This window comes from Mastacembelus armatus, chromosome 19, assembly GCF_900324485.2.
Source record: "Mastacembelus armatus chromosome 19, fMasArm1.2, whole genome shotgun sequence".
NCBI lineage: Eukaryota > Metazoa > Chordata > Actinopteri > Synbranchiformes > Mastacembelidae > Mastacembelus > Mastacembelus armatus.
In genome coordinates, this window is record NC_046651.1 from 583,144 (window position 1) to 595,889 (window position 12,746).

Here is a 12,746-nt window from a genome sequence, read left to right on the forward strand (position 1 = left end):
CAGAATGAAACACTGACTATTGAAGGTGAAAACAATAGTCCAATTTCTTGAGATAACAGGTTATATTATCTTGTGCTCTCAAAACAACAAGAAAACAAGCTTAATAATTAAGAATTAATTAAGAACTACTTCTGTACTTAACTAAAGCTCCTTACATGTTGGGTTCATTTAAGACATGCAATCCTCCATTTCTATGACTCATCAAAGCACTGTGATAAAAATGCGGTGTTTTTCTTCACCTGAATCAGAAAACATGAAGCAAGATGGGAAGAGAGGTTTGCAGTCCAGGTGTATCTGACGTTCTAGACATCCTGGACACAGGCCAAGAACAAGTCATTCAGAAACTTTGGTTAAACAAACAGGAATGTCTCCTGAGTCCTGGTTTGTTGATATTGTATGAGTAAGCTAACATGCATGGAAATACATAAGTGACTTGCTATTTTGTTCATGTTCACTGTTCACGCTGCTCACTTAAGTATGTGATTCTTGACCATGGTAAAGCGTTTTATTTTAGAGGAATGAGAGTGTGTTGATGGATAGTTAAGGACAAATACCAACACTATTAGTTCTCCTGAATTGAATCCAACTCAGCTCTCTGGTTCTGCTGCACATCTTAAAGCAATAAAATAATAAGGAAACAAGAGGGACTGGTGAAGTATAGATAGTAAAGAAGTGTTTAAAGAAGTTAATAAATGCCTCTTGTACTGTACCTGTTTAAAAGGTTTTATGAGAAGCTGAAACAGGGTAAACTTTACACAGTGAACTAATGTTTGAACCGAAGCACACACATACACACAAAGGAAAGCATCACTGCAATGAGTTTGTAATACCTCCAGGGACATTTTTTTCAGCGTACACCCAATATTCTAATATTGTAGTTCATATTCATGCTTTGAGATTGAGCTAACATTGACACAGATGTTATGAAATTGAGCCAGAGGCCCTGAGGACTGGAAGTGTGTGTCTGTCTTATTGAGATAATTGTGTTTAATGCTTGTGGTCAGATGGTTCTGTGGAACTTACTGTTCTTTGCAAAGAGCACAGCATTCAAAACCTAATAAAGTAAAATCTGTCTTTTAAAAATAAATAGTATATCATTTATTTTATCCTTTTAAAACTACATGTTTTGAGTAAATTCAAGCCTCAGAAAGCCATGAAATAAACCTAGAGCTTTACTGACGCCTGCTGATGACAATTAGGAATTACAACACCATCTTATGTCTCCTATGCTTAACTGTAAGTTAAGTCATAAACTGACTGGCAGTCTTTATTCCCCCTGTTTTATCGTCTTGTGATTTTAAGGCTCAGTGACAAGAAAAATCATCTCCTATCATCACATATGCACTTACAATTATTTTGTCTAAAATGCAGCAGTATGCTTCAATCTAAGTATTTCCTCTGGTCCGATAATGTTGAAAGGGCTAAATATTTAATGAGTCCACATAGCCAGACTGCCTACTACAGTATGGCTGCATCACAATCCAAGCTGCCCTCTAAGAGTCGTTTGCAAGTACAGTATTTGTACGTGTGTCATGCAAATAGGAATTACTGTCCACACCTTTGGACAAACTCCCCCTTGAAGGCATTCACAGTGTTGCAGTTGTGCTGCTTTAGGTGGGCATGACTGTAATTTATTATGCTTTCACTATTCCAAAAAATATCATCTGCAGCACCACTAAATTTGTCAGAAATAGGATTTGTACCTTCTCAGATAAATGGACAAGCATCCTTTAAGCGTAATGTCCATCAACCACTTTGTTTGAAGTATTTTCTTGCATTCAAACTTTTAAAATGAGCACTCCAATGATTTGGTTTTGCACTTTACTCAAGTTGTGGGATGACATACACACTGAAAAGAATGACCAAAAAGCAAACCAACAGAGTTCCAGATATCTTGACTTTTAGTCCCCAGTATGGCTTGAGCTCCAGAAACAGTGGAGGTTACATTTTCCAAATTGTACCCAACAGCATAATTTATTATTTATTCTGTTTTCCCCTCTTCTGGTAAATACCCACATCTTTCAAATTCCATCCATCCATCCATCCATCCATCCATCTTTTTCCGCTTATCCGGGGCCAAGTTTGAGGGGCCGTAGCCTAAGCAGGGATGCCCAGACTTCCCTTTCCCTGAACACTTCCAACAGCTGTTCCGGGGGGACACTGAGGCGTTCCCAGGCCAGCCGAGTGACATAGTCCCTCCAGCGCGTCCTTGGTCTTCCCTGTGGCCTCCTCCCAATGGGACATGCCCAGAACACCTCCCCAGGGAGGCACCCAGGAGGCATCCGGAGCAGATGCACAAGCCACCTCAATTGGCTCCTTTCAATGTGGAGGAGCAGCAGCTCTACTCCAAGCTCCTTCCGGATGACTGAGCTCCTCACCCTATCTCTAAGGGAGCACCCAGCCAACCTTCAAAGGAAGCTCATTTTTCCTCCTGGATCCGAGGTTCTACCATCGGCCGGATTCTCCTCTCCAGCACCCTGGCATAGATCTTCCCAGGGAGGCTGAGGAATGTGATCCCCCTATAGTTGGAGCACACTCGCTGGTCCCCCTTTTTAAAAAGAGGGACCACCACACCAGTCTGCCAATCCAGGGGTACTGTCGCCACGTGATGTTGCAGAGGCGTGTCAGCCATGCATCAGCAGGGTTGAGGATATCCTCGAAGAATTCCTTCCACTGTCTGACAATATCCCCAGTCGAGGTCAGCAGCTCCCCATCTCCACTGTAAACAGTTTTGGCAGAGGCTGAAGGTCAGATGTTTTTTAAATTCCACATCATCTTTAGTCTGCATCCCAATTTGACTATTTCAGTATTATTTTCTCCAAATGCAAAAAGCACCCACCAGAGCCACAACGAACATTATACAATAGAGTTGGATGAGTAGCAGTCCACGATACACTCACCCCAACCGGCCGAGGCAGATGGCCCCCCAAGTGGAGGTTTCTTCTGTTAAAGGGAGTTTTTCCTCTCCACTGTTGCCAAGTGCTGCTCATAAGGGGTTTGTTTGCTTTTTTTATTTTTTGTAAAGTGCCTTGAGGTGATTGTATTGTGATTTGGTGCTATGCAAATAAAATAGATTAAATTGAAATGTATATTTACCTTTGTTTGTTAAATTGTTCCTGTTTAAAAGGAACCATAGGCTTAACTGATTATGTGACAGCCACTGTGATCTAAAAAGTGGTTGTGCGCTCTTAGAAACTGCAGTCACACACTTGAACAGTCTGGCCAATTTATACAGTGTCAAGTGTACTGTATGATGGGCTTTTCAAGGAAATTAGTGAAAACAAGCGTCAGAAATAAATAGCCATCAGTCAAGAAACAAGCAACACAGGCAGTTGAAAAAAATGCACTATATCAAAATGCAAAACTATGTTCTTAGAATTCCACAGTAAACTAGGAAGGGTAGACTGCTTATGAACATCACAAGGACACTAGTAAAACCTTTTTTAAAATAAAAACAGGGTCATCTGAAGTTGTATCAGTGTGTATATGCCTGACTGACAGTAACGTTCTATTTTATAGAAATACTGGTGAAAATTAGTCAGATAATTACTCAGAACTAAATGAAACACTAAACACAGTTTTGTTCAGTCCACAGTACATACAGGGCCATAATGATAAATCTACGACTGTATCAGTATTTGTCATGTATATGTAGACCTCAGTTGCTGTCTGAATACTGTTAAAACACAGCAGCAAGCCACACCACTGCACTTGGTGACATGTTACAGATTGGGGGCAAGGCAGGCATTCCTGGTTTATAAATTCGAGTGTCTAGCCACCCAGCTGGATGTAGCCAGAGGCTCAGCCATATCAGTGAACAGTCAGCTTGTTTGATTCTGAAATGGAAAGTCTGGCTGCGATGGTTCTCTTTGGTCTGTCATCTTAATCTTCAAAGTCATTCAGAGGAACTGAACCTCCTCAGTCGCAGCTTCTGAACAATCTGAATGACTCACACTTTCCGCTCTGTACACACATAAACACACAGACATATACATTCATTCAAACACACGATTTCTGTGGAGGTCTATTATGGTCCATCATGATATCCACATCCATCAGACAAAAAGCATCAAACAAAACATTTCATGTCATGTTCCTGATAATCCTCTGTCTCATCCCACATCAGAGTGCTGAGCGGGATACACACTCATTGTGTTGGCTACAGCTAGCTCTATGAAACAGCTCTATGGGGGTGAATAGTTTGGGCACAGATGAGACTTTAGTACATTGATGAGATATTCATCACTGATCAGACACCATTGAAGTTTCATGTTGCAAGGAGCAGGATTACGGTGTTTGATTACTTTGCTTAGTAAAAGCCTTGAACCCAGCAAAGCTCGAATGTGAAATTAAACAGGCTGTAATCTAGATAACTACTCATTGCCTCTAGCATTGTAAGTACAGTGATGTCACCTTGTGGCCAACTCTGGCAATCACATTTGCTGAGTTAACCAGCAGCAGCAGTGCTGATAAAACCAATGGGATCAACAGTAGCATCAAAGAAACTTATATTAAATAATACATGTTTTGTCTAATCAAATCATATCCATTAAAATGATGATAAAGCTAATGATGATGATCTTAGAGGCAAACTTCCTCTCTCCTCAGCATGTGATAAGTGAATCAAAATGTAACTCAGAATAGTAATGATGCTCATCATAATTGAACCCAACAGGGCGCATTTAAAAATATACTCTACAAAGAAAACATAAATGCTCTGCCTCTGATAATTTGCGTCTAATACATTTATTCATATTTCCTATAAGCACATTTCCTTTTCTCCAAAACCCATGCTGCTGTTTGAATATGCAGGTGTTTTTTTAGAAAGGAAAGGATGTATGCTCAGTGTGTGACAGTGAAGGCTGCTGCCACAGTCAGAGGACCTGCACAGTAACATCACACGTCAGTGAAGTATGATATCTGTTTGAACTGTAGTGAGGGGGAGATGTAAAGCCACACAGCTTAAAGTGGACCTGTACATGTAGCGTGTGGCAGAGCTATGAATCCATGAGGAGTATTTGAATGACTGGACATAGATACAGCCTGACACCGCAGTGCACTGGCCTTTCAAGGTGACATGAGACATCTGTCTTTGACAACCATTTTGAGGCTTCAAAGAAGGAGGAGCAGATGTGACTTTAAGTTGTGCTTTTTTTAACAAGACAGTTGAAGCTGTGAAAAAATCAGACACAAATTCTTACACTAAAACTTTGACATCAACTTTCCCCTGATACTGAAGAGGGACAGAGGGATGCCCCGGTCCTGGGTCGGCTCCAGGCCGCTCGTGTCTCCTCAGCAACGGCCTGATTCATGTAAACTCTGCGTTGCCATGGAGGCCGAGACACAATCAGTCCATGCCCTCAGCGGGACCGACTGGCCCGGGACAGCATGGACGAGTCACCCGCTGAGGACAAGAGACTGGACTTCATAGCGGACTACGTGCTGAGGACGCTGAAAGTAAAACAGGACAAATGGCAGAAATGTGTGTCCAGCGAGGAGAACAGGCAGGTGTTGCAAGAGTTCCTGGACAAAAGCGAGCCGAGGGCGCTGGTGGTGAGCCTGACCGCGGCCGGACTGCTGCAGCCCGCCGCCGCCTTCAGCGGCAGGTCCAGGAACAAGGCGGTGTACTTCGTGAAACGGAAGAACTCTGCGCTCAGGCCGGACACCATGAGAGAGAACTTGGTGTACGGGGATCTCTCTTACGCCCCGCTGGATCAGTTTTCTGCTCTAGTCGAAGAGGTGAGCAGCAGCGCAGTGAGAGCCGTGTTAATTATTAGTACATGCATGACGCACTGCTCATTTACTGAGCTGACTGTCTCGTGGTCTGCGGTGCAACTGTCAGCACTCAGGTCCACCGTCCTGTCTCAGGTCCACTTCTGTGTAAATGTCGACAGGACATGTTCTAAGGCAAAGGCAAACCCCAGCTCCCCCTGAGCCCACTGTTCTTCTTCACGTTCTGTGATGCACTGTGTGCATTAGTTAACGCTCCTCATTTGCAAACAATAAGCGCTTTAAACTTCTACTTCACTGCATTTTAAAAGGGAAGACTATGTTACTAGTAAGCAAAGCAGCCTGTGTCACATATATGATGCACAGTAATACATAATCAGTACTTTTACATCAGGTGCGTTTAGGAACAGCATGATAATATCTCTCTTTAACTTGCAATGAAGTGGGTTTACACTGCCAAGTCCAAGCATCCACTGTATGTGGCAGACTAAATGAAGTGTTAACCATAGGACTAATAATGTAAATAAGGTTAAAAATAAATCACTGAAATGTATTGAGTCTAAAATATATGACTAACAATAATGTATTGAAAATGTCAATTATACAGCAAAAATGGCAAAGATGAATATGCACAATATTTAGTAATAATAAAGGCCTTAAAAGTTTATCTTCAGGCTTTTTTGTCAGATGGGCCCTGAAGATTAGGTGTCTAAATCTACAGTTAATTAATTTACCATAAACACATTTTTACACAAGGACCACTGGGAGCTAGACTTAGCTCCATCGTTGTCAGCTACAAGATTGATTAATCCAATATTATCACACAGTCATGTCAGAGGCCATACTGCTGCATAATGGGTATTTTTATTTCAGGTGCTGTGAACCACGTAATACAACCAGGATATTTTGCTTGTTTTAAATTTTGAATACATTGATTTAGTACGTGAATGTTTCTTCCACCAATTAATGCATTAAAAGTTTACTCCAAAGCAAACCTTTTTTTTCTTACTAAAAAATCCCTGTTTACTTCCACTCCCTCAGGTTGTGGCCCCGTTGCTATCTAACAGTAAGAATCACACAGAATGGCCACAAGTAGTGTCGCAGGATGTCAGGCGCCATGTTCACACCCTGAAGACCAGTGTGTTTGTGATGTCAGGCCAAGTCCAAGGCAAGACTCTGCTGCCTCTTCCTGCAGGCTCTGAGAAAGTGGAGCAAGCCGTCCTGGAGACAGAAACAAGGTAAACAAACAGCTAGGTCATAAATGTTCATGTCAGTCCATTATATGTCATACCAGTACATTCTTAAAAGTTTTACTTGTAAAACATTACAGAGAGGAAACAGTGGATAAGAGCATCATTTACTCCTTGGAGTCAGCAGTGATTGAGTGGAGCCATCAAATCCGTGCTGTCCTGAAGAAAGACTCCTCTGAGGCTCTGCTGGAAGGCAGAAACCCCACACCATGCACAGAGCTGCTCTTCTGGAAGAACAGGTCAGCACCCCTATTATTACAGACACAAAGCATCCACTGGCAACACCTGAGAAGCACTTCTTCTTGTTCTGATGTGCTGGTGTAAATAACACATGTCCCTATAGGACCTTAAAGTTGAATTGTTTCATACATTTTCACTGGTGCTACTAATTGTTCAGAACACCTGCGCTATCAAGTGAAAAAAGTCATTTGGAGCCCAGAGCTCTCTTCTTCTTTGTAGCTAAGTGCCAGCATTACTGTGTATCTTACTTTCAACTTGTGTTTTTCCTCTCCACAAATGTAATTTTTGCTCCCTATGTGTTTTCTACTTGGGGATATGAAGATATATAGTGGTTGCTTCAGCCCTTGAGTTCAGAAGTAACTTGTGTATAGCGTAATTGTTCACTGAGTAGAGATATACGTATCACTAGTTTGGAGGTTGTAACTAAAACTCCTAATAACAGCAGGTCAGGGTTATTTTCCCAAATACTAATAACCTGCATCAAAGGATGTGAAATGGGTTGTTAGTCAAAATGACAGTAACATGCTTAGGGTTGCATAACCTGATATCAGGTTCATTGTAAATGACATCTGTACTACTAACGTTAACACACACTTTAGCAGAGTTTTGCTTTCTGTATAAATAAAAACAAAGTTAATAATATAAGATAAAGTTTATTATATTGTTTGGCTTCTGAATTTATTATTTTTGGCAGTTAACAGCTGGAATGCTACAGTGTCTTTGGAGTGACCAGTTCTAAAGGTGTTTTCTGCCATTAATTTATACACAGTTACATTTTACATTTTAATGGTCCAATCCTATTTTGTAAATTATCAGTGTGAAATTAGGTGGAAATCCTAAGTTCCCTAACTTAAGAAATTAAAATGAACTTTACACGCAAAAGTATTAATAGATCTACAGATACCTGATGCAACGCAACCTATTGGTCCGCTAAAAATGTGAGACTTTTACACCCTTTATCTTTACTACTTGAAGATATACAGATTTGGAGAGCATCCACTCCCAACTGAAGTCCTCTAAGGTGAATAAGATGGCGATGCTGCTGGAGGCTGTGGAGAGCAGCTATTCCCCTGCTTTTCTGAACATGCGACAGGACGTTCTTTCAGGTAATGAAACATTCAATACATCTGAGAGAAAAATGTAATCAGATTGAGGTATGGCACGTACCCATTTTAGCGTGATTAAACATGAATTATCATTTATCAATTTTTTTCACATGCCAGCCCTGGAGGAGGCAAAGGACATCTGCATCTACTTAAAGCCCTTAGAGCGCCTGTTTGAGGACATTGAGAATGCGGACTTTTCTGACGTCAGGAGTCAGATCTGCCCTTTGATGCACACGGTGTGCTTGGTGTGGGCCAACTCCAGGTATTACAACACCCCAGCACGCCTCATCGTTCTGCTGCAAGAGACCTGCAACCTCCTCATACAGCAGGTCAGCAATAGTTCCTTCACTATGGCCTAGCCTCACTGTGTTGTTTCTGAACTGCACTTTAGTTATCAGCAGCTGTCAGTAAAGACCAGGTTTGGACGCAAATCTCTGTTTTTGCGGGGAGAAATGTATAGCACATCACAAAACGCTCTCTAATGCTCCTGTCATTCTCTCTGGACTGCGTATGTTATGGTGTATGTGTTATATGGCGTTTGAGTACCCATCATCATACAATGATGCAGCAGTCTGTACGCAGCAGTTTCAATTTATTTGCCCAGAGCCCCAGCGTCAAACCTGTAATCCTATCCAGAATACAGTGGTTTGCAGTGTTATATAATATGTGTGCCATAATATCAGTGCATCAAAACCAAAATTTTGACACAGGGTCCTAAGCCAAGTATCTGTGGGCAAAAAATTTGAACACTAAATTAAAGTTTTATGTTGAGCCACCATGTTTCTATGGTAGTCTAAAATGGACAAACCTAACACTTTCTCTAGACAGTGAAACAGAACGGTGCTCCTAAGGTTACATTTTGTGATCTCAATGCAACTAAATCTTTTACATTTTTCATACTGCACCTTTAACAAACTGTCACTGCTCTACAACACCAGGCCCAGGTGTTTCTGGTTCCAGAAGAGGTTCTGAGAGGAGAAGTTTCAGAGAGTATCCAGAAAGTGCAGACAAGCCTGGAGATCCTGCAGCTCTTTAGGAGCACCTTCGAGGACCGTAAGGCCAACCTGAGCCAGTACCAGAGGAACGGATGCTTGGTTAGGCCTTGGGACTTTTCCCCGCTTTTGGTTTTCTCTGGGCTTGACCACTTTATTAACAGAGTCGAGACCATTAAGGTGTGTATGGAGACACTGTTAATTCATCAAAATGTAACAAATGAGAGTATTGTGGTACACAGTCTTAGATACCAAATTGAAACTCTGTTTATTTTAAAAACCAGACCTTTTTTGCCGTGATACTGCAGTTGAACAGGATTACCGTAAATGTCCTGTCTTTGTATCCATATAGGACATCTTGTTAACAGCTGTGGACCTGTTGAAGCTTGAGAAACTGGAGATTGGAGGTGTCCGAGGCCGAGTCCTTAGCCAGCAGGTCCAGTTGCTCCACCAAGAGTTTGTGGACACTTACAAATTCTTCACAGAGAAGCCCTATGATTGCCTGGACCTCACCAATAGGGTATGAGTATTCGGATCACAGATTTCACGAGGACTTTTGCTCACTTTCCTACTGGAAAAAGTAGGCAAATAGTAATTTTACAGAACTTCTAAGGTCAGGTAACAAGGGTTTTATGAAACAGTATACACAAGTGTAATTACAGTGTAATTTTTACTCCTGAATACTTTTCAGTTCATGATTTGATTGAGGAGAAATATTTTTTTCTGCTGAAATACTTTTTTCAGGGCCGTACTGTGTAGTTGCTTAACCAAGATGTTCCTAAGTTATAGCAAGAAAAGCAATTTACTTTGCTTGTAAGACCCAGTCAGTGTTCCCTGCTGGATGGCTTTGACTCAGTGAGATGTGAAAAGGAGTATGCTGCGCTCTTTTCTGTTAGCTTGTGCTGCAGTGTGGTGTTTTGGCTGTCAATCCAGCTGAGCTATCTGCCCTGCAGGAGTTTGAAGAAGATGTGAGACAGTTCAAACTGAAGGTGGATGACACAGACCGACGGCTAGGAGCCATCTTCTGTCAGGCCTTTGATGAAGCCTCCGGAATGGAGCATACCTTCAAGGTCTGTAAAACTTAATCTCTATTTTTCTCATACACACACACACACACACACACACACACACACACACCCTCACACACACACACACACACACACCCTCTCACACACACACACACACACACACACACACCCTCACACACACACACACACACACACACACACACACTGTCTGTTTTCATTATTGACTATATATTGACTTACCTTAATTTCCTAACCTTCCCCTAACTTTAACCATAACCATTGTGGCTAAGCCTTAGCCTAACCTTAATCTAACCCTTACCTTTCACTAACCTTACACCAAATCATCACCATAAAATGCAATGCTTTACCAGCATTTGGTCCCCAAGAGGAAAGCAGAGTCCCCATAATGTGAATAACATCAGGGAACACACAAGTGTTAACAGCCGTTTCACTTATCTGATGCCTGCAGGTTCTGGATATGTTCGGTAGCTTGCTCGAGCGCTCCTTAGTGGCCGCAGATGCACTGAACCGATACCCTTTCCTTGTCTCCATGTTTGACAAGGAGTTGGACTGCTGTAAAGTTCTCTACAACAAACACATCCAAACTGCAGAGACTCAGGGTGAGACTCAGAACAATTAACTGCTTAATGTAGTTGCTTTGCAGAAAGGTGCATGAGTGAGAAATGTTTCTGCAGGGTGCAAAATTATGGCTCTCACTGGAGTGTGACTGAGAGATCAAACCAGCAGGTAGATTTTACAGTATTACAGATATATCAGGATATCTCCTAACCGAAATTCACGATTCTTGGCCGTCTCAGGTTCAACACCGCTGAATAAGAATATGCCAGCAGTAGCTGGGGGGCTGAGATGGGCCCAGGAGCTACAGCAGCGCATCCAGACACCTTTCTCCAAATTCAGACACCTCTCCTACCCGTGAGTCTCCTCTCTGGTCTACAGCACAGCTGGTAAAAAATGTACTTTGGTGTGGTCATACATTTCCACCAATCTCCATTTAAATTAATCACACTATTTTAAAGGCTTCATAAAAATGATAGTTTGGAATAATGGCCACAGGAAAGATATTTAATGAATGACCTTAACATAGATTGTAAAATTTCCTCTCTGTAGGTGTCTGGAGTCTGCAGAAGGAGCCAGGGTCATCCAGAAGTATGAGGTGATGATGCAACTGTTGGACAGGTGTGTGAGCGTGTTGCACTATATGTCATCATGCTTAGATTGAATGTTTTAATGAATAAAAGAACAGAAAGGAAGATTAAACAGAATAGTCAGTGACAGAATCAGGCAACTTTTTATCGCACTGTAAATATCCCAACTAAGCGTAACACACACTCTCTTTCTGACATGTTCTCTTGTAAGTTCCCACCAACGCAGTTTGAAGACTGAATATTTATAATTGCGTTATTTGAGTGTGTAACATTTATGAAGCAGCCCTTGTGGAGTAGTATGCAGACGTGCAGCTCTGGGTGTGATTGATGTGCTCATTACTGCAGCACTACTCTGCAGATTATTTCACAGGTCTTCCATAATCTCATATGCTCTGTTACTGCTCACTGGTGCCAAGTGAGAAATGGCCTTTTACACTGCATTCAACAAGCCAAAGGCATGCCTGTAAGATAAAGCACCCTCATAGGTGAAGAAATGTTATTTGTAGAGAACCAAACAAAATTGAATGAGTGACAAAGAGGGAGATGGCCTGTTTATGTACTTTATATGTGAGGACATGTCTCCAAACAGACGTTGTAAGTATACCACTTTTGACTTTACATTTATATCCTGATTTAGAGGACACTGTAAGAATCGTGACCCGGTTTTAGATACCGTATTGGGAAGGTAGTTGGGAGGTGTCTGCAGGGAAGTGGATTTAAAAGATGCCACATCTTTTAAATCAGTTAGTGTGTCAGGCTGTTACTGCAAATGATATTTTTAGTGTTCAGCTGGACATCTGGAACAGATAGAATACTTGTCTGGAGATCTCAAATTATGTACATGCTCACATGGTACAAAGAGGTCATAAATGTAGTCTGAATAGAGGCCTGAAGAGCCTTAAAAGTAATCAAAAAGATCTTAACATTGCATTGACTACATACAGTCATAGCCATTGTGAAGAGGCTAAAACTTGAAGGGTGATGCCCCTGGGTTCTGGTGAAAGACCTAACAGCTGAGTTCTGTGCAATTTGTCTTTCTGGTTAAGAGAACAAAAAATCTGGTGCAATGTTTAAGGAAAATAATAATAATACTAAAGAAATAATATAATATTAAATGTAGTTTTTAAGGTTAAAATTGTGTTTTAGAAATGTTTCTAAGCTTTGAAAACATGATTGTGCCTGCTGCTCAAAACATAAAGTACTGTCAAATACAACACCAGTATTTTTTGTGTTT

The 12,746-nt window shown here is 41.4% G+C and overlaps 1 protein-coding gene across 2 annotated transcripts in view; it reads left to right on the top strand.

The window, feature by feature from the left end:
* Positions 1–5,346: 5,346 nt before the first annotated feature.
* Positions 5,347–12,746, top strand: part of dnah9 (dynein, axonemal, heavy chain 9) — a 117,576-nt gene continuing 110,176 nt past the window's right edge. Inside the window, exons 1-11 of one of the 2 annotated variants that reach the window (XM_026315463.1) lie at positions 5,347–5,739; positions 6,772–6,968; positions 7,061–7,219; positions 8,196–8,326; positions 8,444–8,655; positions 9,265–9,498; positions 9,671–9,838; positions 10,272–10,388; positions 10,816–10,966; positions 11,165–11,279; positions 11,475–11,543. In XM_026315463.1, coding sequence (XP_026171248.1) covers positions 5,389–5,739; positions 6,772–6,968; positions 7,061–7,219; positions 8,196–8,326; positions 8,444–8,655; positions 9,265–9,498; positions 9,671–9,838; positions 10,272–10,388; positions 10,816–10,966; positions 11,165–11,279; positions 11,475–11,543 — 1,904 coding nt within the window. In that variant the 5' untranslated portion in view covers positions 5,347–5,388. The remainder of the gene's footprint in view (positions 5,740–6,771; positions 6,969–7,060; positions 7,220–8,195; positions 8,327–8,443; positions 8,656–9,264; positions 9,499–9,670; positions 9,839–10,271; positions 10,389–10,815; positions 10,967–11,164; positions 11,280–11,474; positions 11,544–12,746) is intronic. The other variant, XM_026315462.1, reaches the window with a different exon arrangement.